Genomic DNA, 26,685 nt, shown 5'->3' with positions numbered 1-26,685 from the left:
CATCTGTCTATAGCTCTCTCTATATTTCCCCTGTATATTATCTCCCAGGTCTATAGCTTCCTCTATATCTCCCATGTATATTATCTCCCATGTACATCTGTCTATAGCTCTCTCTATATTTCCCCTGTATATTATCTCCCATGTACATCTGTCTATAGCTTCCTCTATATTTCCGCTGTATATTATCTCCCATGTACATCTGTCTATAGCTTCCTCTATATTTCCCCTGTATATTATCTCCCATGTACATCTGTCTATAGCTTATTCTATATTTCCCCTGTATATTATCTCCCATGTACATCTGTCTATAGCTTCCTCTATATTTCCCCTGTATATTATCTCCCATGTACATCTGTCTATAGCTTCCTCTATATTTCCCCTGTATATTATCTCCCATGTACATCTGTCTATAGCTTACTTTATATTTCCCCTGTATATTATCTCCCATGTACATCTGTCTATAGCTTCCTTTATATTTCCCCTGTATATTATCTCCCATGTACATCTGTCTATAGCTTCCTCTATATTTCCGCTGTATATTATCTCCCATGTACATCTGTCTATAGCTTCCTCTATATTTCCCCTGTATATTATCTCCCATGTACATCTGTCTATAGCTTATTCTATATTTCCCCTGTATATTATCTCCCATGTACATCTGTCTATAGCTTCCTCTATATTTCCCCTGTATATTATCTCCCATGTACATCTGTCTATAGCTTCCTCTATATTTCCCCTGTATATTATCTCCCATGTACATCTGTCTATAGCTTCCTCTATATTTCCCCTGTATATTATCTCCCATGTACATCTGTCTATAGCTCTCTCTATATTTCCCCTGTATAATATCTCCCAGGTCTATAGCTTCCTCTATATCTCCCATGTATATTATCTCCCATGTACATCTGTCTATAGCTCTCTCTATATTTCCCCTGTATATTATCTCCCATGTACATCTGTCTATAGCTTCCTCTATATTTCCGCTGTATATTATCTCCCATGTACATCTGTCTATAGCTTCCTCTATATTTCCCCTGTATATTATCTCCCATGTACATCTGTCTATAGCTTATTCTATATTTCCCCTGTATATTATCTCCCATGTACATCTGTCTATAGCTTCCTCTATATTTCCCCTGTATATTATCTCCCATGTACATCTGTCTATAGCTTACTCTATATTTCCCCTGTATATTATCTCCCATGTACATCTGTCTATAGCTTCCTCTATATTTCCCCTGTATATTATCACCCATGTACATCTGTCTATAGCTCTCTCTATATTTCCCCTGTATATTATCTCCCATGTACATCTGTCTATAGCTCTCTCTATATTTCCCCTGTATATTATCTGCCATGTACATCTGTCTATAGCTTCCTCTATATTTCCCCTGTATATTATCTGCCATGTACATCTGTCTATAGCTCTCTCTATATTTCCCCTGTATATTATCTCCAATGTACATCTGTCTATAGCTCTCTATATTTCCCCTGTATATTATCTCCCATGTACATCTGTCTATAGCTTCCTCTATATTTCCCCTGTATATTATCTCCCATGTACATCTGTCTATAGCTCTCTCTATATTTCCCCTGTATATTATCTCCCAGGTCTATAGCTTCCTCTATATCTCCCATGTATATTATCTCCCATGTACATCTGTCTATAGCTCTCTCTATATTTCCCCTGTATATTATCTCCCATGTACATCTGTCTATAGCTTCCTCTATATTTCCCCTGTATATTATCTCCCATGTACATCTGTCTATAGCTTCCTCTATATTTCCCCTGTATATTATCTCCCATGTACATCTGTCTATAGCTTCCTCTATATTTCCCCTGTATATTATCTGCCATGTACATCTGTCTATAGCTCTCTCTATATTTCCCCTGTATATTATCTCCAATGTACATCTGTCTATAGCTCTCTCTATTTCCCCTGTATATTATCTCCCATGTGCATCTGTCTATAGCTTCCTCTATATTTCCCCTGTATATTATCTCCCATGTACATCTGTCTATAGCTCTCTCTATATTTCCCCTGTATATTATCTCCCAGGTCTATAGCTTCCTCTATATCTCCCATGTATATTATCTCCCATGTACATCTGTCTATAGCTCTCTCTATATTTCCCCTGTATATTATCTCCCATGTACATCTGTCTATAGCTTCCTCTATATTTCCGCTGTATATTATCTCCCATGTACATCTGTCTATAGCTTCCTCTATATTTCCCCTGTATATTATCTCCCATATACATCTGTCTATAGCTTATTCTATATTTCCCCTGTATATTATCTCCCATGTACATCTGTCTATAGCTTCCTCTATATTTCCCCTGTATATTATCTCCCATGTACATCTGTCTATAGCTTCCTCTATATTTCCCCTGTATATTATCTCCCATGTACATCTGTCTATAGCTTACTTTATATTTCCCCTGTATATTATCTCCCATGTACATCTGTCTATAGCTTCCTTTATATTTCCCCTGTATATTATCTCCCATGTACATCTGTCTATAGCTTCCTCTATATTTCCGCTGTATATTATCTCCCATGTACATCTGTCTATAGCTTCCTCTATATTTCCCCTGTATATTATCTCCCATGTACATCTGTCTATAGCTTATTCTATATTTCCCCTGTATATTATCTCCCATGTACATCTGTCTATAGCTTCCTCTATATTTCCCCTGTATATTATCTCCCATGTACATCTGTCTATAGCTTCCTCTATATTTCCCCTGTATATTATCTCCCATGTACATCTGTCTATAGCTTCCTCTATATTTCCCCTGTATATTATCTCCCATGTACATCTGTCTATAGCTCTCTCTATATTTCCCCTGTATAATATCTCCCAGGTCTATAGCTTCCTCTATATCTCCCATGTATATTATCTCCCATGTACATCTGTCTATAGCTCTCTCTATATTTCCCCTGTATATTATCTCCCATGTACATCTGTCTATAGCTTCCTCTATATTTCCGCTGTATATTATCTCCCATGTACATCTGTCTATAGCTTCCTCTATATTTCCCCTGTATATTATCTCCCATGTACATCTGTCTATAGCTTATTCTATATTTCCCCTGTATATTATCTCCCATGTACATCTGTCTATAGCTTCCTCTATATTTCCCCTGTATATTATCTCCCATGTACATCTGTCTATAGCTTACTCTATATTTCCCCTGTATATTATCTCCCATGTACATCTGTCTATAGCTTCCTCTATATTTCCCCTGTATATTATCACCCATGTACATCTGTCTATAGCTCTCTCTATATTTCCCCTGTATATTATCTCCCATGTACATCTGTCTATAGCTCTCTCTATATTTCCCCTGTATATTATCTGCCATGTACATCTGTCTATAGCTTCCTCTATATTTCCCCTGTATATTATCTGCCATGTACATCTGTCTATAGCTCTCTCTATATTTCCCCTGTATATTATCTCCAATGTACATCTGTCTATAGCTCTCTATATTTCCCCTGTATATTATCTCCCATGTACATCTGTCTATAGCTTCCTCTATATTTCCCCTGTATATTATCTCCCATGTACATCTGTCTATAGCTCTCTCTATATTTCCCCTGTATATTATCTCCCAGGTCTATAGCTTCCTCTATATCTCCCATGTATATTATCTCCCATGTACATCTGTCTATAGCTCTCTCTATATTTCCCCTGTATATTATCTCCCATGTACATCTGTCTATAGCTTCCTCTATATTTCCCCTGTATATTATCTCCCATGTACATCTGTCTATAGCTTCCTCTATATTTCCCCTGTATATTATCTCCCATGTACATCTGTCTATAGCTTCCTCTATATTTCCCCTGTATATTATCTGCCATGTACATCTGTCTATAGCTCTCTCTATATTTCCCCTGTATATTATCTCCAATGTACATCTGTCTATAGCTCTCTCTATTTCCCCTGTATATTATCTCCCATGTGCATCTGTCTATAGCTTCCTCTATATTTCCCCTGTATATTATCTCCCATGTACATCTGTCTATAGCTCTCTCTATATTTCCCCTGTATATTATCTCCCAGGTCTATAGCTCCCACTATATCTCCCATGTATATTTTTCTCCCATGTACATCTGTCTATAGCTCTCTCTATATTTCCCCTGTATATTATCTCCCATGTACATCTGTCTATAGCTTCCTCTATATCTCCCCTGCATATTATCTCCCATGTACATCTGTCTATAGCTCTCTCTGTTTCCCCTGTATATTATCTCCCAGGTCTATAGCTCCATCTATATCTCCCAGGTCTATAGCTCCATCTATATCTCCCATGTATATTATCTCCCATGTACATCTGTCTATAGCTCTCTCTATATTTCCCCTGTATATTATCTCCCAGGTCTATAGCTCCCTCTATATCTCCCATGTATATTATCTCCCATGTACATCTGTCTATAGCTCTCTCTATATTTCCCCTGTATATTATCTCCCAGGTCTATATTTCCCCTATATATTATCTCCCATGTACATCTGTCTATAGCTTCCTCTATTTCCCCTGTATATTATCTGCCATGTACATCTGTCTATAGCTTCCTCTATATTTCCCCTGTATATTATCTCCCATGTACATCTGTCTATAGCTTCCTCTATATTTCCCCTGTATATTATCTCCCATGTACATCTGTCTATAGCTTCCTCTATATTTACCCTGTATATTATCTCCCATGTACATCTGTCTATAGCTTCCTCTATATTTACCCTGTATATTATCTCCCATGTACATCTGTCTATAGCTTCCTCTATATTTACCCTGTATATTATCTGCCATGTACATCTGTCTATAGCTCCCTCTATATTTGCCCTGTATATATAGCTTCCTCTATATTTCCCCTGTATATTATCTCCCATGTACATCTGTCTATAGCTCCCTCTATATTTCCCCTGTATATTATCTCCCATGTACATCTGTCTATAGCTTCCTCTGTATTTCCCCTGTATATTATCTCCCATGTACATCTGTCTATAGCTTCCTCTATATCTCCCCTGCATATTATCTCCCATGTACATCTGTCTATAGCTCTCTCTGTTTCCCCTGTATATTATCTCCCAGGTCTATAGCTCCATCTATATCTCTCAGGTCTATAGCTCCATCTATATCTCCCATGTACATCTGTCTATAGCTTCCTCTATATTTCCGCTGTATATTATCTCCCATGTACATCTGTCTATAGCTTCCTCTATATTTCCCCTGTATATTATCTCCCATGTACATCTGTCTATAGCTTATTCTATATTTCCCCTGTATATTATCTCCCATGTACATCTGTCTATAGCTTCCTCTATATTTCCCCTGTATATTATCTCCCATGTACATCTGTCTATAGCTTCCTCTATATTTCCCCTGTATATTATCTCCCATGTACATCTGTCTATAGCTTCCTCTATATTTCCCCTGTATATTATCTCCCATGTACATCTGTCTATAGCTCTCTCTATATTTCCCCTGTATATTATCTCCCAGGTCTATAGCTTCCTCTATATCTCCCATGTATATTATCTCCCATGTACATCTGTCTATAGCTCTCTCTATATTTCCCCTGTATATTATCTCCCATGTACATCTGTCTATAGCTTCCTCTATATTTCCGCTGTATATTATCTCCCATGTACATCTGTCTATAGCTTCCTCTATATTTCCCCTGTATATTATCTCCCATGTACATCTGTCTATAGCTTATTCTATATTTCCCCTGTATATTATCTCCCATGTACATCTGTCTATAGCTTCCTCTATATTTCCCCTGTATATTATCTCCCATGTACATCTGTCTATAGCTTCCTCTATATTTCCCCTGTATATTATCTCCCATGTACATCTGTCTATAGGAATCTATATTTCCTCTGTATATTATCTCCCATGTACATCTGTCTATAGCTCTCTATATTTCCCCTGTATATTATCTCCCATGTCTATAGCTCCCTCTATATTTCCCCTGTATATTATCTGCCATGTACATCTGTCTATAGCTTCCTCTATATTTCCCCTGTATATTATCTGCCATGTACATCTGTCTATAGCTCTCTCTATATTTCCCCTGTATATTGTCTCCAATGTACATCTGTCTATAGCTCTCTCTATTTCCCCTGTATATTATCTCCCATGTACATCTGTCTATAGCTTCCTCTATATTTCCCCTGTATATTATCTCCCATGTACATCTGTCTATAGCTCTCTCTATATTTCCCCTGTATATTATCTCCCAGGTCTATAGCTCCCACTATATCTCCCATGTATATTTTTCTCCCATGTACATCTGTCTATAGCTCTCTCTATATTTCCCCTGTATATTATCTCCCATGTACATCTGTCTATAGCTTCCTCTATATTTCCCCTGTATATTATCTCCCATGTACATCTGTCTATAGCTCTCTCTATATTTCCCCTGTATATTATCTCCCAGGTCTATAGCTCCCACTATATCTCCCCTGTATATTATCTCCCATGTACATCTGTCTATAGCTTCCTCTAGATTTCCCCTGTATATTATCTCCCATGTACATCTGTCTATAGCTTCCTCTATATCTCCCCTGCATATTATCTCCCATGTACATCTGTCTATAGCTCTCTCTGTTTCCCCTGTATATTATCTCCCAGGTCTATAGCTCCATCTATATCTCCCATGTATATTATCTCCCATGTACATCTGTCTATAGCTCTCTCTATATTTCCCCTGTATATTATCTCCCATGTACATCTGTCTATAGCTTCCTCTATTTCCCCTGTATATTATCTGCCATGTACATCTGTCTATAGCTTCCTCTATATTTCCCCTGTATATTATCTCCCATGTACATCTGTCTATAGCTTCCTCTATATTTCCCCTGTATATTATCTCCCATGTACATCTGTCTATAGCTTCCTCTATATTTACCCTGTATATTATCTCCCATGTACATCTGTCTATAGCTCCCTCTATATTTGCCCTGTATATATAGCTTCCTCTATATTTCCCCTGTATATTATCTCCCATGTACATCTGTCTATAGCTCCCTCTATATTTCCCCTGTATATTATCTCCCATGTACATCTGTCTATAGCTTCCTCTGTATTTCCCCTGTATATTATCTCCCATGTACATCTGTCTATAGCTCCCTCTATATTTCCCCTGTATAGTATCTCCCATGTACATCTGTCTATAGCTTCCTCTGTATTTCCCCTGTATATTATCTCCCATGTACATCTGTCTATAGCTTCCTCTATATTTCCCCTGTATATTATCTTCCATGTACATCTGTCTATAGCTCCCTCTATATTTCCCCTGTATATTATCTCCCATGTACATCTGTCTATAGCTCCCTCTATATTTCCCCTGTATATTATCTCCCATGTACATCTGTCTATAGCTCTCTCTATATTTCCCCTGTATATTATCTCCCATGTAAATCTGTCTATAGCTCTCTCTATATTTCCCCTGTATATTATCTCCCAGGTCTATAGCTCCCTCTATACTTCCCTTGTATATTATCTCCCATGTACATCTGTCTATAGCTCTCTCTCTATTTCCCCTGTATATTATCTCCCATGTACATCTGTCTATAGCTCTCTCTATATTTCCCCTGTATATTATCTCCCAGGTCTATAGCTCCCTCTATACTTCCCTTGTATATTATCTCCCATTTCTACTTCAGTGTCCATAGGGGGTCCACAGGGTTGACCTTGGGGTATAGGTTGGAAACCAAATCCGGGCACCATGCAGTTAAAGCTTTTAGCTTCCAGGATGCACTGGGTCCACTCTCCCTATAGCCCCACCCCCAAGCCAGAGGCACCTCAGTTTAAGTTGGTGCCCGGCCGGAGTCGGGTCACCCTTGGCGCAGGGGCGCTGCTTAGCAGCCCCTTAGCTTAAAATTTATTTTAAAAGAGTTTTATTATTCTTTTTTACTACTCTTCAGAGCGGCAGCATCAGACTGTCCAATGGACGTCTAAGCTGCCGCTCCTTCACCCCGCCGGCGCTGTGACGCCAGTACAGATCTGGGGATCGCAGCGGGACCCCAGAGTCTGTACTAGCCGGACTCTGGAGGAATCCCTGGGCTGCTGCCAGATCGACGGGGACAGGTAAGTCGCGTGGTCACCGCTTGCGGTGATCCACGTGTGTGTGCAGCTTTATGCCTCCGGTCTCTGGGGACAGACCTGAGCCGCGTGTCCACTAGCCCACCAGGGATTATAGCGGCAGCGGGAGCCGGCATCCCGGGGGGTTAATTGCTAGCCAGGGGAGGAAGCCTTCCCTGTCTAGCGGCTCCTCCCCTCAGCTCAGCGCGCCTTTCAATAATACAGTCTGGCGTCGCTGAGCTGCTTCCTCCGCGGGCCACGCTTCTTCTGAGGTCTCCAGTGGCCATTATCTCTCGGTGGTGCTGCAGAACTCCTAGGATGTCAGTGAGCCCAGTCCCCCTGCGTACCTGACCATTTGGGTGAGTGTACACAGCGCTATAGCCTTCCCAGACACTGAATCTGGGCAGTTGAATGTAGCGACATTGTGCAGTATATTATATGTCATGCAAATGTATGTACAGTATATATGTCTGCATTGTATGTGACTTATGCTAGTGCTGACTGTCTGCTTTTTCTCTCACCTGTCAGTGTATATCTATCCCTTTTCTTTATCTGCCCTAATACAGGTGTACCTAGGGTGGTTCTGAGACCTCACATACAGTATATATATTTGTTAATATTTGTGAGGTTTGTCACATACTGTTGCGTGCTGCACGTTGCCATATTTTAGATGGAACTGTGTGTGGCATACGCTGATAATGGTTCCCTGCAGCTAATCTTAGCGTCAGTCAGGACCGGTATGGCGCTGCTTAATATTTCCGTCAAGATGGTTAGTCAGATATATTTGACCCGGAGATTGCACACGATACTGCACCCATTATTGCTATCCTGCAAGTCATGGCCTGCAGGAATTAGTGCGGAGGATTTGACTCAGAAAGGTTTCTGTATGCGGCACCATCTGGTGCGGGGCCCCTTGCACGACCCCCTTGGGTGGTTTATGTCTCAGGATCCTCTCCTTTGAGGATCGCCGGGCGGGCCCCATTGTCGTCACTCGCTTGGAGTTACTTCACCATACTGCCCTTTTGAACTCGGGGTATCTCGCAATTTCTTGCACTTTACCCCTGTGTCACAGACTATCGCTCCCTGCCGGGGTTTTTCACAGTACATGAATTACCTCCGGTACCGCATCGGTCTGTCATTCCCCTTGCAGGGATTACCACAACAGCCACCCTGGTGGATGTCGTTTTCTACGAAATACTAAATGGCGTGATATACTCCCTGTGGTTACTTCCCAGTGGCTCTGCCGTGAACTGGATGGTGTATTCGGCTATTTCCCTCTCACATGGGGGGAGCCAATTTCAGGTATTATCATCCCTGCTTTGGGGCTGGTAGCCAGGTTCATTCTGGATATAGAGAATGTCGATCCTGCACCTGTATCATACATTCCCTGTTTCTGTCCAGCGGGTGGATCTCATGGCGGGATTCTGGCTGTCGCCAGATACGAGGAGTCACAAAGGCCTCCTGATTCCCATTCCCTGAGGTCATCACAAGTAATAGAAATCTCCTTCTGGCGTGGATTTGTATGTTCATCGTCGGGTTACAGGCATTAATATGCCTCCCATCCCAGCCTGGACGGATTTTACGGATCCGTAGGTGGTAACTTTGCCTGAAATCAATGTACTCGTTTTCAGGGCCTGTTGCCCGTCCTACCATGGCCATCGCATGGTTGGTTAATACTGTTGAATACTGGGCTGATGCATTTGTAACGTTTTTCCCCTCCAACACGTCTGGGGTTCAAATGTCTTTTGATGCTCACATAAGATATGCAGTTGTCATATGTGGGATTACCTACATTAGATGCCGGTCTTCTAACTCTCAGGGTTTCGGCTGCGACTGTATCCGCCGCAATACCCTGTGGCTGCGTTATGGGAAAGTAGAGGTGCAGACACTTTCCATGGGGAAGATCTTGTTTGGTCCTGACCTTGACAAGATTGTTGCATCCTTGGCAGTATCACTAATGGAGAGATACCGTCTTTAGCTACTCCCACTACATTCGGACTAAATCTGTTAAGTCTTTTTGTCCTCAGGGTCAGCTTAAAGGCCTGTTTTTTACTAGGCTGTCGGCCTCCACGGGGGCCACCATATCCAGTACCGAGCAGTCCTGGACTTCCGGACGACCCTGTTTCTACACCTGAGGATATACCTTCAGCCTGACGGGACAGGTCTACATCTGGGGGATTCCAGAGTGAGATACTGATTCTCAGTTCACCCAGTGCTGGTATCAAGTCACCACGGATGCTTGGGTAGGAGCTGTAATCTCTCACGGGTACGGCCTCTCATTGCTCAAGCTGCCTCCTCATAGCTGTTGTTACACGGGCCCTTCTTCAGACCCGATCAGGGCCTTGCAAATCCAGAAAGCTATACAGTCTTTTTGGTAAGCAGAGATATTTCGGCCAGCCTCACTATCTCAGTGAGGGTCTGGTTGTTCTACTTTCTTTCTGGGGCAGTGGCTGACTGGTCCTCCTTTGCCTATCTTCTGTCTCAAATCCCTGAATCAGATTCCAAGGGTGTCTGGACTCAGGAGGAGTCCACCTTGCTCCATCATCCGATGTTTGGAGCCTGGGGACTTTATGGTATATCTGAGTATTCAGGACACGTACCTACAGGTACATATAGAGCCCTCTCATCAGCATGGGTTCAGGTTTGCTGTGTCACAGCAACAGTTGCAATTTTCGGGCTCTGCCTTTTGGAACTGTCCTCAGCTCCACCGGGGTTTACCAGCTTTATGGATTTTCTGACAGTTCACCTGTTCAGTGTATCCAAATGCTCCTTTATCTGGACGGCCTCCTGCTTTTAGCAGGATCACCGAGGTACTTTACCGCCAGGTCAGGATGACCGTGGCTTCTTCTCGGCACAGATAATTAATCGGGGAAAAAGTCCTCCCTGCATCCCTCACAGGGTTTTCTTCATCTGGGAGCCCTGCTGGATTCTCAGAATCTGAGAATTTTTTCTGCCGTAAAACAAGATCTCCACTCTTCAACTTGGAGTGTGCGGATGTCTACGCAGTCGACATATGTCATTACTCTTTGTGATGCACGGTCTACCAGATTGTCTACCTTTTGGTAGGGTGGAATGTGCTCAGTTCAATTTCAGGCCTTGCCATAATTGGCTCCTCTCCAGATGGATCGAGTTTTTTCCATCGGATCGCTATTCAAACGTTGATGCTCTCTCCGGAGGCGAGTCGGTCTCTGTCCGGGTGGCTATGGCCATCTCGTCCAGGGTATTCTTTCCTACAGACAGTGTCTGGTCCGCATTCGTTTCGGGGCAGTTGGACGTCTGTCGCTTCCGCCCTGTCACTTAACTTGTTGGAACTTTAGGCTGTCTTGGGCCTTCACTCTGGCCTAACACATATGTCACGGTAAACCTGATTAGGTTCAGTCCGACAGTGTCACAACAGTGGCTTCCATCTAGGCAACACTGGTAGTTGGGTGGCAATGACAGGAATGTCATACATTCTGACATAGTCCAAGGGTCTCCTCCCGGCCAACTCTGCAGTGTTCATTCCGGGAGCTCTCCATGGGGAAGCGGGCTTCCTCAGCCGTCACGACGTGCATCCCGGGGACTAGTCTCTTCTCCAAAAGAGGTTTCACCATGTCAGGGGTGTGAGTCGTCCTGGGTCTTTTCATAAAGTGGTTTTTAAGTTCCATATTATTCTGTAACTTATGGTACTGACATTTTAGTCATCAGTCCTCTCGGCTGGTGTGGCCTCATTGACTGTGGTCCGGCCTCCGGATTTATGTGATCCGTTCAGGTTCCTTCAGGATCTCAGACTCCTTATTTGTGGTCTTTGGACTTCACAGGGAACGATGGCCGGCCGATAATTTGACATTGGCTAGATGACTTTGTATGACTCAGGGGCCTACACTTAGGTTAGGCCTTTCTGTTTTGGTTGATACTTTATTCCACTTGGGCTGTGGGCCCCTCGTGGGCGGCTAGCTGTGGCGCCTTGGCTGTTCTGCCTTGCAAAGTGTCCACGTGGTCTTCCATCCACGCCTTTTTAAGGTTCTAATGCATTGGATTCCTTTGCCTCTCAGGATGTTTCCTTTGGACGACGGATTCTCCTCTCAGCACATCCCCAAGGTCAACCCTGTGGACCCCCTATGGACCCTGAAGTAGAAAACAAGAGATATGGTAAGAACTTACCTTTGGTATCTGTTTCTACGAAGTCCATAGGGTCCACAGGGCGCCCGCCCTGACGCACCTGGCTTCATATGGGCTGTGTTACTGGTCACCGGTTTCCCGTCTCCTTCTCTGTGAGTATGGTTTCTTGTGTGTTCCAGTCTTCTCTCTCTCTCTTTCTTTCCTCCTCCGGCCTTTGGCTACTTACAAACTGAGGTGCCTCTGGCTTGGGGATGGGGTTATAGGGAGAGAGGACCCAGTGCATCCTGGGAGCTAAAAGCTTTAACTGCGTGGTGCCCGGATTTGGTTCCCAACCTATACCCCAAGGTCAACCCTGTGGACCCTATGGACTTCGTAGAAACAGAGACAACAAAGGTAAGTTCTTACCATATCTCTTGTTGTACATCTGTCTATAGCTCCGTCTAGATTTCCCCTGTATATTATCTCCCATGTACATCTGTCTATAGCTCTCTATATACATCCCTTGTATATTATCTCCCATGTACATCTGTCTATAGCTCTCTATATTTCCCCTGTATATTATCTCCCATGTACATCTGTCTATAGCTCCCTCTATATTTCCCATGTATATTATCTCCCATGTACATCTGTCTATAGCTCCCTCTGTATTTCTTCTTCAGGGGTCCATAGGGCTCCACAGGGGAGACATTGGGGTGTAGGTGGGACCTGGAGGACCGGACACCAACAGCAAAGCTTTTCAATCCCAGGATGCTCCAGACCTTCCCCCTATACCCTGCCCACAGCCTGAGGGCAACTCAGTGTCATTGGTGTCCGGCAGGAGCTGGATCACCAATTTTAACAGTGGGGCTGCTTTAAGCAGCCCAAGCTTATTATTTAGATTTTTTTTTCATTTCTAGTTATTTTACTACTGAGCAGCAGTGTGAGACAGTCCCTTGGACATTTGCACTGCTGCGCCATCACCCCTCCGCAGCGCCATGACACCAGCCCTCGGCTGTGTTCTCCCAGCGGGGCTCTGAGGGGGACTAGCTAGCAAGGCTCCCCGGACCCCAGACTGCAGTCTGGAATTCAGGGGACAGGTAAGGCGAATCCCCGCTTGTGGGGACCTGTGTCTTTGCGCAGTCTTGCCTCCTGTCCCAGGAGGTAGGTCGGAGGTGCTGATGTGGACACTGGTTCTCCCAGTACTCCACTAGACCACCAGGGCATATATATCACTGGTGCAGGGCACATTTTACAGGCCAGGGGACCCGGTGGTTAATGTCAGCAAGGGGAGGAGGTGCTCTTCCTGCAGCCCTCCCCCAGCTCAGGGCGCCATTCCACTGTGGTCTTACTGCTCCCTGAGCTGCTCCTCCCTCACCCTCCTAACTCCGAACGGCTATCTGATCATATGAGTGAGGCATGGCATATGCCAAGTAAAAGATTCAGCTGCCTAAATGTTTGTTTCTTTTACCCTCTTCCCACTAGTGATTGCACTAAATGTGAAGTTCCCCCAGCAGTGGATTCCCACATAACACGTCTGGTCAAGAATGCCACCCTACCTATCCATACTGAAACCTCCTTGAAGGAGACTACGGATAGAAGGATGGATGCTTGTCTAAAGTCTATGTACTCTCTTACAGGAGCTATTACCAGCTAGGGCTATAGCCTGGGTGGCAAAAGCCATTGAGAGTTGGGCAGAAGCCTTTCCCTTGAAGCATTTCTCCCTGATGCTTCAAGGGAACAGCTGTCCTACATATCTGACATTAGAGTTTCAGCCTCCTGATTGGGTGAAGCAGCTGTGGATACAGCTCTCCTAGCTTCCAAGGCATCTGCCACCTCTATAGTGGCCCGTCGTATTGTTTGGCTCCGCTCCTGGAAGGCAGATTCGGACTCTAAAAGGGCTCTCGAGTCTTTGCCTTATTCTGGGGATATCCTGTTTGAACCAGAAATGGACAAAATTGTGACTACCTTGGCAGCTTCCGAAACGGTGTTCCTGCCCTCTGCATATAATGTGAGGCCTCGGATGTCATCCTTTCGTCCTCAAGGAAAAGTGAAACGTGAATCCTTTCCAAGGCATCAGATATCAACTAAGGCCTCCAAGCCTAGGACCCAACAGATTTGGGCTACTAGATGTCCACCTACCAAATTTGAAGACAAGAGTTGAGCCTAACTGGGCGGGCCTCTCCCAGTTTTGGTGTCAGACCACATCAGATGCCTGGGTAAGAGAAGTGGTCTCCCACGAATATGCCCTATCCTTCCGGAAGCAACCCCCCTCAGCAGTTCTTTTGCACAGGACCTCCATCAGATCCAAGCAAGGCCCTGCTGCTCCAAAAAGCCATTCAGTCCTTACTGAATTCAGGAGTAATAATTCTGGTCCCCTACTCACAACGAGGCAAGGGCTATTATTCTACCCTTTTCTTAGTTCAGAAGCCCAACGGGTCTCATCGGCCTATCTTCAACCTCAAGTCTCTGAGCAAGTTTATCAGGGTTGCTAGGTTTCATATGGAAACCCTCCACTCTATTATCCTAGCTATGGACACTGGGGATTTTATGGTGTCTCTGATTCAATATGCTACCTACATGTACCTATAGCGCCTTCTCATCAACAATATCTCCGGTTTGCTATACTACAGCAACATTACCAATTTCAGGCTCTGCCGTTTTGGCCTCTCAACGGCCCCTCAGGTTTTTACCAAGATCATGGCAGTTATTGCGGCCTCTCTTCGTCGTCAAGGGATCAGACTACTCCCATACTTGGACGATCTCTTGCTGTTGGCCAGCTCCCCAGAGATTCTTCACCGCCATCTGCAGGTAACCATTGCCTTTCTATAAACGCATGGTTGGCTGATCAACTGGAAAAAGTCTTCCCTGACCCCTCTCAAAGAATGGTACATTTGGGAGCCCTCCTGGACTCTCAGATTCAGATAATAGACCTTGGGATCCATGGTGTCCACATTCAACATGGTGGAGTTCACTCAGTTTCACTCCAGGCCCCTACAACATCTGTTCCTCTCCAGGTGGAACGGGCTACCCCATCTGCTTAGATCCCAGACGATGGGCCTCCCCCCAGAGGTTCGCCTGCAATAGCCTGCTGGCTACAGACATCCCATTTAGACAAGGGTCGCCCATTTTGGATCCCGGACTGGGCTCTCCTCACCACGGACGCAAACTACCGAGGGTGGAGGGCAGTGACCGCTTACCACTCCTTCCTGGGCCCCTGGACCCCAGTCAAGGCAGTGTTGGCAATCAACATCCTGGAACTTCGAGCCATCTATAGAGCTCTCACTCTGGTACACAGGGCAGGCCAGTACAAGTACACTCTGACAACGCCACTGCAGTGGCCTACCTCAATCACCAAGGAGGCACTCGAAGTCGGACAGCAATGGCAGAAGTGTCCCACATTCTCATATGGACCGAACGCCATTTCCCAGCCATCTCTGCAGTATTCACCCCTGGAGTTCTCAATTGGGATACAGATTTCCTCAGCCGTCACGACGTGCATGCATGATAGTGGTCTCTACATCCAGAAGTCTTTAAGCTCCTGGTGGACAAATGGTCTATCTACCTGATGTGTATCTCATGGCCTCAAGACACAACCACATCTTCTAGTGTAAGGAGCCAGAACAGGGGACCCTGATGCAGCCTTCGTGGCCTATCAGCTGTGAAGTGGACATTCCATTTGGCGTATCACTTCCCTCCAATGTCCCCGCTTCCTCGAGTTCTTCGAAAGTTTAAGCAGGAAGGGGGCATAGTCCTGTTGATAGCTCCGGCTTGGCCCAGATGCCATTGTTACTCCGATCTTCAAAGTCTCGCCATAGATGTTCCTCTTCAACTACCTCTACGAGTAGACCAGTTGTCTCGGGGTCCATGTCTACATCCGGACCAAGCCCGTCTGTCTTTAACGGCTTGGCTCTTGAGACATCCCTCCTAACGGCTAAGGTATTTTCCAGCTCTGTGGTCCAGACCATGCTCAGAGCACGTAAACTGGCTTCAGCCAGAATGTATCACTGAGTATGGCATACATATTTCCAATGGTGTGCTTCGAGAAACTATGACCCTCAAGTTTTTAAGGTTTCTAGAATACTTGCCTTTCTTCAGGCTGGATTGGATCTAGGCCTCTGCCTAGCATCTCTTAAAGTACACGTCTCTGCTTTGTCCCTTTGGTTCCAATGCAGAATTGCTCCTCTATCAGATGTTCAGACCTTCCTGCAAGGTGTTCTACATATACAACCTCCCCTTTGTCCCTCCTGTGGCTCCATGGGATTTGTCAGTGGTGCCCAACGCACTTCAGTAACCTCCATTCGAACCCCTAGAATCAGTGGATGTCAAGTGGCTCACTGCGAAGACTCTGTTTCTTCTGGCTTTTGTATCGCCCCGTAGGGTATCGGATTTAAAGGCGCTATCATGTCGCTCCTCTTTTTTAATCTTTCATCAGGACAGGGCTGTTCTTAGAACGCTCCCGGGATTCCTTCCTAAGGTCGTTTCTCATTTCCACCTTAATGAGAAAATTGTGGTTCCGACCTTTCTGTCGCCAGACCTTTCGGCAGGTGAGGCCTCTTTGGATGTGGTCCGTGCTCATAAAATCTACATGGACCATACTACTTCCATCAGGAAATCAGATTCCCTCTTTGTCCTATATGAATTCCACAAGAAGGCATGGGACGCTAACAAACAGACTCTGGCCAGATGGATTCACATGACTATCTCACAGGTTTAAACGTAGACTGGCCTTCCTGTGCCAGCTTCAGTATCTGCTCATTCTACTCGCCCTGTGGATCCCTCATGGGCAGCCCGGCGTGGCACCTCAGCTGAACAGCTATGGAGGGCGGCCACGTGGTTTTCTGTCCACACCTTTCTTAGGTTCTATGCCTTTGATACATTTGCCTCTCAGGATGCTTCCTTCGGGCGTAGGGTTCTCCTCTCAGCTCAGGAGCGTTCCCGTCCTTGAACAACTGCTTTGTGAAATCCCCATTGACTCCCTGTGGAGCCCTATGTACCCTGAAGAAGAAAAGGAGAGCTATGGTAAAACTTACCCTTGTTATCTCTCTCTCTTCGAAGTCCATTAGTTCCACAGGGCATCCGCCCTGACGCACCTGGCTTCTATGGGTTTCTTTTCTTGGTCACTTGTTTCCTTCTCTGTGTGAGAGTGTTATTAGTCAGTGTAACAGTCTTCCTTCTCTCCTCTCCTGTCTTGAGCTTGTTAACATAACTGAGTTGCCCTCAGGCTGTGGGCGGGACCTTCCAGGGGAGCCCTGTCTGCGGGGTATAAGGGGAAAGAGCATCTTGGGATTGAAAAGCTTTGCTGTTGGTGTCCGGCCCTCCAGGTCCCACCTACAGTCCATTGTCTCCCCTGTGGACCATATGGACGTCGAAGAAAGAGAGTTAACAAGGGTACGTTTTACCATAACTCTCCTTTTCCCCTGTATACTGTCTCCCATGTACATCTGTCTATAGCTCCCTCTATATTTCCCCTGTATATTATCTACTACGTACGTCTGTCTAAAATTGTGTATGGCTGTCTCTATACACTCACCCACCCCCCAGCCATACATGATGTCCTGTTTACGCTTGTCTCTATATTCTTCCTCCCGTATATCTTGTCCTGTGTACGACTGTCTCTATACACTGCTCCCCGTATATCTTGTCCTGTGTACGGCTGTCTCTATACACTGCCTCCCGTATATCTTGTCCTGTGTACGGCTGTCTCTATACACTGCCTCCCGTATATCATGTCCTGTGTACGGCTGTCTCTATACACTGCCCCCCGTATATCATGTCCTGTGTACGGCTGTCTCTATACACTGCCTCCCGTATATCATGTCATGTGTACGGCTGTCTCTATACACTGCCCCCCGTATATCATGTCATGTGTACGGCTGTCTCTATACACTGCCCCCCGTATATCATGTCCTGTGTATGGCTGTCTCTGTGCACTACCCCCCCGTATATCATTTCATGTACGGCTGTCATGTGTCTATGGCTGTCTGTAAACTGTTGATTATTGCTGACTTGACTATGTTCTCTCACCTTTAGGGGGCAGGTTTAAGAAGGAAATTGTGGTCGATGGACAAAGTTATCTTCTGCTGATCAGAGATGAAGGAGGACCGCCGGAGATGCAGGTATAGATGCTGTCTGTGGCTCCCGAACGCTTGGTACATGTCCCATCAGCCCCCTTCCTTGCTATTGTCCCATTCAAACCCAGTGCTGCCATTGACTGTAAGTGCATTGAGCTTGTTGAACAAGAAGAACCAGCATGCCAAGGGCTATTATTGCGCATAGTAGAACATGGGTTTTAACAGTAGTAAAAATTTGAAAAAGAAAGTACATCCACAAAGGGACAATAAACATGAAATCTTTACATCATTGACGTACACTGGGGATCTTGGGGGTATAGAGTTTGGATTTAGGAATATGGTCCCTACAAGAGGGTGCTGTAGACGGAGGAGCTGCTGATCAGGACCACGTGTTCAGGTCCTTAATATGCCTGGACTGCTTATGTTGCTGCAGATCGGTGGTTAGACTATTTTATAGCGCAGACCTGGCACAGAGCTGCTAGGTATCTGAGGCTAGGAGCAGGGACCAGAGATTCCATGGCTGAGACCCTGTCTGTACGAAGGACACCTTCCAGAGATTCCATGGCTGAGACTTGTCTGTATGTAGGACACCTTCCAGGGGAGCTATGGCCGAGACCCTGTCTGTATGCAGGACACCTTCCAGGGGAGCTATGGCCGAGACCCTCTCTGCATGTAGGACACCTTCCAGGGGAGCTATGGCTGAGGCCCTGTCTGTACGAAGGACACCTTCCAGAGATTCCATGGCTGAGACTTGTCTGTATTCCAGAGACTTATTCCATGGCCGAGACCCTGTCTGGATGGTGTTCTACATATAGAGATTCCATGGCTGAGCCCCTGTCTGTATGTAGGACACCTTCCAGGGGAGCTATGGCCGAGACCCTGTCTGTATGTAGGACACCTTCCAGGGGAGCTATGGCTGAGACCCTGTCTGGAAGGTGTTCTAAATATAGAGATTCCATGGCTGAGACCCTGTCTGTATGTAGGACACCTTCCAGGGGAGCTATGGCCGAGACCCTGTCTGTATGTAGGACACCTTCCAGGGGAGCTATGGCTGAGACCTTGTCTGTATGTAGGACACCTTCCAGAGATTCCATGGCTGAGACCTTGTCTGTATGTAGGACACCTTCCAGGGGAGCTATGGCCGAGACCCTGTCTGTATGTAGGACACCTTCCAGGGGAGCTATGGCTGAGACCCTGTCTGGAAGGTGTTCTAAATATAGAGATTCCATGGCTGAGACCCTGTCTGTATGTAGGACACCTTCCAGGGGAGCTATGGCCGAGACCCTGTCTGTATGTAGGACACCTTCCAGGGGAGCTATGGCTGAGACCTTGTCTGTATGTAGGACACCTTCCAGAGATTCCATGGCTGAGACCTTGTCTGTATGTAGGACACCTTCCAGGGGAGCTATGGCCGAGACCCTGTCTGTATGTAGGACACCTTCCAGGGGAGCTATGGCCGAGACCCTGTCTGTTTGTAGGAGACCTTCCAGGGGAGCTATGGCCGAGACCCTGTCTGTATGTAGGACACCTTCCAGGGGAGCTATGGCCGAGACCCTGTCTGTATGTAGGAGACCTTCCAGGGGAGCTATGGCTGAGACCTTGTCTGTATGTAGGACACCTTCCAGGGGAGCTATGGCCGAAACCTTGTCTGTATGTAGGACACCTTCCAGGGGAGCTATGACTGAGACCCTGTCTGTATGAAGGACACCTTCCAGGGGAGCTATGGCTGAGACCCTGTCTGTATGTAGGGCACCTTCCAGGGGAGCTATGGCTGAGACCCTGTCTGTATGTAGGGCACCTTCCAGGGGAGCTATGGCTTAGACCCTGTCTGTATGAAGGACACGTTACAGGGAGCTATGGCTGAGACCCTGTCTGTATGAAGGACACCTTCCAGGGGAGCTATGGCTGAGACCCTGTCTGTATGTAGGAGGAGCTTTGGCTGAAGTCCGTGCTATTCCCCAGGTGTGTAAAGTGCCTGCACTCCTCCATCCACTCTCTATACCCGCAACATGTCCCGTGTTCCCCTCAGTAACTGTACATAACAGGCAGGGTCGCTGCAGGTCATACAAGGCAGTACCCATAGCGAGATCCTTATGTGTCTCCCGCTGCTAGTATGCAAACAGCCTCGCCCGCCATTACTCTTTGTAGTGCACATTTTTATTTGGATATTTCGGTATTCATACACGGTCGGGTCAGATTCCTGAATCAGTTATAATCCAGATAAGACTATTAAATGATTGTGCGATATTCCTGCCGTGTATATGATAGATGAAGCAGCTGGTCACCGGGGGAAATCATCGTATACTGACATGGGAATCGGGCAGTCTGCGTATAAATGACATGTATCACCTATGTCTCTGTATACTGTCATTAATAGCAGACCTGGCTGCACAGATTCTACATTACAATTAGATTATTTGTACAACCTGCTCAATGTTAGATAAATAATCATTTCTACTTCAGGTTCCTTAGGTGACCTTGGGGTATAGGTGGATGATGTAGGCATCGGGCACCATGCAGTGAACTTCCTTCCCCCAGGATGTACTGGTCCCCCTCCATACCCCGCCTCCCAGGAAGGGCATTACTCAGTTTAGTGTGGTGCCCTGGCCGGATAGGTTGGGGAGCACCGGTAACAGCAGGGGGGCTAGCAGAAGAGCCCCTGAAGTCAGGAATTTCTGCTGATTGGAGTCAGAGGGATTGAGCAGACGACCCTGACAGTCCAGAGGAAGTCAGGACTGCCGCTCCTACACCCCCCCTCGCCAGAGCCGCGTCCCGGCACAGAGCCGTGAGTCTCAGCAGGACCGGCGTGTCCCTGCTAGCGGGACATGTTGGCTCTCAGGGCTGCAGCGGCAGGAGGTGGAAGGATAAGGTAAGGACTACTGCGTGCGGTATCCCTGGACGGGAACTGCCGCAGGGCAGCCTGTTAGCGCCAGGCAGGGGACGCCTGGCGCCGGTCAGCAGTGGCGCTCGGCCCCCCATACCCCGGCGTCCACTAGGCCACCAGGGACAAGTTACCGCCGGGTTCTGGAGGAGGAAGGGCCTGGCGTTCCTAGCGGTTCTTAGTCTGGTCGGTGGAGATGGTACGCATGCACAGCAGCCGGCCCACCCCCCCCCACTCAGCGCGCCTTTGCCCTGCTCTCAGGCCATGCTGTAGGGGACTCCTCCTGCAGGCGTTTGGTGGCCATTTTCCCCAGGCAGCGGTGAGTAGCTGGTGTCCGGTGTCCCCCTACATACTCTGATTCCCGGGTCCGGTATGTAGGTGCTGCCATCAGTAACCTTTTGGTTTTGAAGTTGATTTGCAGCACTTTTAACTAGGGATGTGCAGGCTCGGATAGGTTCGAGTTTGCACGTGGAGTTCGGATTTTTCCCTCCAAAAAAACGGAACTCAGAACGAGGCAAAACGTCATCTTACATGGACGAACATCATCATTCCTGGTCTTTTGTCCAGGAATGATGATGTTCGTCCATGTAAGATGACGTTTTGCCTCGTTCTGAGTTCCGTTTTTTTGGAGGGAAAAATCCGAACTCCACGTGCAAACTCGAACCTATCCGAGCCTGCACATCCCTACTTTTAACCCTTTCAGTCTTCGGTGACTTTGAGGTTGATGTAAAGTGCCAGGTAGTGCGGAGTTTTTCCCCGGCATTGTCTGTGACTGTTGCTAACATCTGAGTGTGTCTGCTTTACTCTCTACTATAACTATTGCTGTACACTGATTTTCCGTTTAACCTCCGACTTGCTGTCCAGGTCTGGTTAGGTCACAAACAGCTTCTGTGTATAGTGTTACTTGAACCCCTATTTACACACCTATATCTCCTGTCACCATGTCCAGCGGTGAGGATAATACCCGGGTGTCTATGCCGCCTTGCAGTCTTGTGTACGTTGTGCTACTGGCATTTTAGAGACTGATGTGGTGTGTGACGGTTTATGCGGCAGGTGTTATGTCCCTCCAGGTCCCTCTTCGGTCCTTGGGACTGCACAAGAAGCCCCGTGGACGTGCTTTGCTCAGGCACTGCAGACGCTTATGGTTCTCATGGCGGTGCCCCCTATGCTTCCTCAAGTGGGGTCTTCACAACCGCTGGTTCTGGCTCCTATGCCACAGAACCAGTTGGCACCGCAGGTGGTTAATGTACCACAGGGGTCTAAGGTCAACCTGTCTGCGGGCTCTGACCCTGGTTCACTATCTAGGACCCCTAGGGTGCTGGCAAAAAGGCCTTCTGTGTCTCCTCGCCATCCCTATGTGGACGAGGATGTTAGGTCGTCCGAGTCCAGTGTTATACATTCCGGGCCTGGTCCAAGCAGTATACGAGGTGTTGGTCATTGAGGAGGAGGTTGCCCCTCCGGCTGTTATATCTAAACACCCCTTGTTTAAAAGGGTTAAAAGTTCTTCAGCCATTTTCCCTCTGTCAGATCAGCTAGTGGATCATCTGGAGGAGGCGTGGAAGGCTCCGGCGCGGCGGTTCCAGCCGCAAAAGCGTCTGGTCAGTGCATACCCCTTTCCTGAGGAGTACTTCAAGAAATGGGTTTCACCTCCTGTAGTGGACTCCCATGTAACACGCTTAGTCAGAAGTGCGACCTTACCTATGCCTTCCATTGCATCCTTAAAGGACTCAACTGACCGGAAGGTGCAAAACTGCCTAAAGTCCATTTACTCCTTGTCAGGAGCAGTGGCCAGACCGTCTGTGGCTATCTCTTGGGTAGCTAGGGCCGTGGAATCCTGGGCAGATCTGTTGGAGGAGTCCCTGTCTCCTGATACTTCAGAGGACCAGTTGTCCCTGGTGGGCAAGATAAGGGACTCTGCTACCTATATGAATGAGGCAGCTTTGGATGTCAGCCTGTTATCCTCCAGAGTGTCAGCCGCGGCTGTCACAGCGCGCAGGTCCTTATTGCTCCGGTCATGGAGGGTGGATGTGGACTCTAAGAAGGGACTGGAAGTTTTACCCTACAACGGGAAAGTATTGTTTGGCCCAGATCTAGACAAGATCGTGGACACTTTAGAAGCGGCCAAGTCGGCTCGTCTGCTATCAGCCTCTGTCCCCTCTGGTTCCCGAACTCCCTATTTTCGGCCCTACAGGCTTAAAAGACAGTCGTTTCCCAAGCAGACGGCTGTCAGGAAGACTAACAGACCCAAAAAGCAAGCTTGGAGTACAAGGCGTCCAGCCTCTAAACCGGACGACAAGTCCACAGCATGACGGTACGGGCCTCCCTTTGGGGCACCCCACAGTGGGAGGCCGACTTCTTCAGTTTGCCTAGTACTGGCATCAAACCACAACAGATGCCTGGGTAAGAGAGGTGGTCTCTCGGGGTTATGCCCTCTCGTTTCGCAGCCGACCTCCTCACCAATTCTTCCACTCTGATGTCTCCAACAAGGGCAAAGCCTTATTGATACAGGAGGCGGTATGTTCCCTGCGCAAGGCAGGAGTGATTGTCCCAGTACCAGAGCCCCAGTGGGGCATGGGGTTTTATGTGCAAAAGCCCAATGGGACCTACTGCCCTATCCTGAACCTCAAGTGCCTAAACAGGTTCTTCAGGGTTCCTCGTTTCTGGATGGAGACGCTACGTACTATCATACTGGCTATTGAACCGGGGGATTTCATGGTATCCCTGGACATCCGGGATGCCTATCTGCATATCCCGATTGTGGCTTCGCATCAACTGTTTCTAACGTTCGCTGTGCAACAGTTCCGGTTCCAGACGTTACCCTTTGGCCTATCCACGGCCCCTCGGGTATTTACAAAAATTATGGCAGTAATGGCGTCCCATCTGCGGCTGCAGGGGATCTGCTTATTACCATATCTGGACGATCTGTTGCTCCTGGCAGGATCTCCAGAGGTACTTCTCCATCACCTCCAGATGACCATCTCTGTGCTTCAGTCGCATGGATGGGTTATAAATTGGGAGAAGTAGTCTCTAACTCCGTCGCAAAGGATGCTGCATCTAGGATGCTGCATCTGCATCTTTTGGACTCACAGCAGCAAAGGATCTTCCTGACATCAGACAAGATCTCGGTGTTGCAGACGTGGGTACGCAGATGTCTCCACAGTCGCCGGGTCTCTGTGCATGCAGCAATGCAATTGTTGGGGTCGATGGTGTCAATGTTCGACATGGTGGAGTATGTGCAATTTAATTCGAGGACTCTACGGACATTGATCCTTGCCCGATGGGACATATCACCTCTGAAATTGAAGGCACAGACAATTGTGCTCTCCCCGGAAGTCAGGTTGTCTCTGGCTTGGTGGCTGCAAACTCGGCATCTCAGCCAGGGTTGCCCCTTTTGGATACTGGACTGAACCCTACTGACAACGGATGCCAGTCTGCGGGGTTGGGGCACAGTGTCAGGTCCCCACTCCTTTCAGGGTCGGTGGACGCTAGAGGAAACCGTCCTTCCAATCAATATATTGGAACTAATGTCAGTCTTCCTGGCTCTCACAAGAGCAAGACACATCCTACAAGGAAGTCCTGTGCAGATGCGGTCAGACAACGACACGACGGTGGCGTACATCAACCACCAGGAAGGAACTCGAAGTCAGGCGGCCATGCGAGAAGTGTCACGCATCCTGACATGGGCTGAGGGCCATCTGCCAGCCATATAGGCAGTGTTCATACCCGGTGTCCTCAATTGGGAGGCGGACTTACTCAGCCGTCACGACATGCATCCAGGGGAGTGGTCTCTTCACCAGGAGGTGTTTCAACTCCTGGTGGGGTCTTCCAGACGTGGACCTAATGGCCTCCCGACACAATTACAAGCTACCTTTCTGTACAGGAGCGTCCCCACCTTTAAGGGGAACTGCTTTGGGACCCTAAGTAACCTGAAGTAGAAAACAGGAGATATGGTAAGAACTTACCTTTGTTATCTCCCTTTCTACGAGGTCCTTAGGGTCCACAGGGCACCCGCCCTTACGCCCTGTACGGTAGCTATGGTGTCGTCTGGTCTACAGTCTGTCTCCTTCCTATCGAGAATGTGATTCTTATATGGTCCAGACTTCCTTCTCTCTCACAGTACTCTCCTCCGGCCTCTGGCTTGCTACTAAACTGAGTAAAGCCCTGGCTGGGAGGCGGGGTATGGAGGGGGACCAGTGCATCCTGGGGTAAAGAAGTTAACTGCATGGTGCCCGATGCCTACGTCATTCACCTATACCCCAAGGTCACCTGTGGACCCTAATGACCTCGTAGAAAGGGAGATAACAAAGGTAAGCTCTTACCATATCTCCTCTTTTTAAATACCTTTTATCGACATTGCTGTATTCCTGCAAATATATTACAGAATAAATTCCTATACACTGTGTGGAAGCCCATATAATGTGGGCTATATAACAAGGTGATAGCTCAGCTGTTGCTCGTGCAGACACCCTTTACCTGCCGTCCGCCATCTTGTCCCACGCACTCTTCTTTCCCTTGCAGTTCGCAGCGTGGGTCGATGCTGTTGTCTTTGTGTTCAGTCTTGAGGATGAAATCAGTTTCCAGACAGTATTTAATTATTACGCACGTCTGTCCAGTTACCGTAACACGGCTGATGTTCCCATGGTGCTTGTAGGAACACAAGGTATGTAACCCAACGAGTGTGGTTTTCTGATATTGGGGATTTACTGCGTGCGCCATAGTCAGTATCATTGTCTGACAGGATGAAGGCACTGCCATGTTCAGACAGGTGATTGCAGGTGAGGATGAGGGGTTAGTACAGGGGAAGTTATCAGACAGGTGAGTGACGGTGGTGAGGAGGGGTAAGTACAGGGGAAGTGATCAGGCAGGTGAGTGACAGTGGTGAGGAGGGGTAAGTACAGGGGAAGTGATCAGGCAGGTGAGTGACAGTGGTGAGGAGGGGTAAGTACAGGGGAAGTGATCAGACAGGTGAGTGACAGTGGTGAGGAGGGGTAAGTACAGGGGAAGTGATCAGACAGGTGAGTGAAGGTGATGAGGAGGGGTAAGTACAGGGGAAGTGATCAGGCAGGTGAGTGACAGTGCTGAGGAGGGGTAAGTACAGGGGAAGTGATCAGACAGGTGAGTGAAGGTGATGAGGGGTAAGTACAGGGGAAGTGATCAGGCAGGTGAGTGAAGGTGATGAGCAGGGGTAAGTACAGGGGAAGTGATCAGGCAGGTGAGTGACAGTGCTGAGGAGGGGTAAGTACAGGGGAAGTGATCAGACAGGTGAGTGAAGGTGATGAGGAGGGGTAAGTACAGGGGAAGTGATCAGACAGGTGAGTGAAGGTGATGAGCAGGGGTAAGTACAGGGGAAGTGCTCAGACAGGTGAGTGAAGGTGATGAGGAGGGGTAAGTACAGGGGAAGTGATCAGGCAGGTGAGTGAAGGTGATGAGGGGGGGTAAGTACAGGGGTAGTGATCAGGCAGGTGAGTGAAGGTGATGAGGGGGGTAAGTACAGGGGAAGTGATCAGGCAGGTGAGTGACAGTGGTGAGGAGGGGTAAGTACAGGGGAAGTGATCAG

General features: G+C 47.2%; 1 protein-coding gene across 5 annotated transcripts in view; it reads left to right on the top strand.

Annotated features, from left to right (window-relative positions):
• The window catches only part of LOC148436261 (arf-GAP with GTPase, ANK repeat and PH domain-containing protein 3-like), a 281,879-nt gene that overhangs the window by 97,351 nt on the left and 157,843 nt on the right, over positions 1 to 26,685 (top strand). For all 5 annotated transcript variants that reach the window (XM_088465112.1, XM_088465115.1, XM_088465113.1 and 2 more), the window contains exons 4-5: positions 18,207 to 18,292; positions 25,647 to 25,788. In XM_088465112.1, the coding sequence (XP_088321238.1) occupies positions 18,207 to 18,292; positions 25,647 to 25,788 (228 nt within the window). The remainder of the gene's footprint in view (positions 1 to 18,206; positions 18,293 to 25,646; positions 25,789 to 26,685) is intronic.

Source organism: Taudactylus pleione, unplaced genomic scaffold, assembly GCF_031769625.1.
Source record: "Taudactylus pleione unplaced genomic scaffold, aTauple2 ptg001851l, whole genome shotgun sequence".
In the NCBI taxonomy this organism is placed as follows: Eukaryota; Metazoa; Chordata; class Amphibia; order Anura; family Myobatrachidae; genus Taudactylus; species Taudactylus pleione.
Note: the sequence above shows the minus strand (reverse complement) of the source record. Positions and strands in the feature narration are given on the sequence as shown.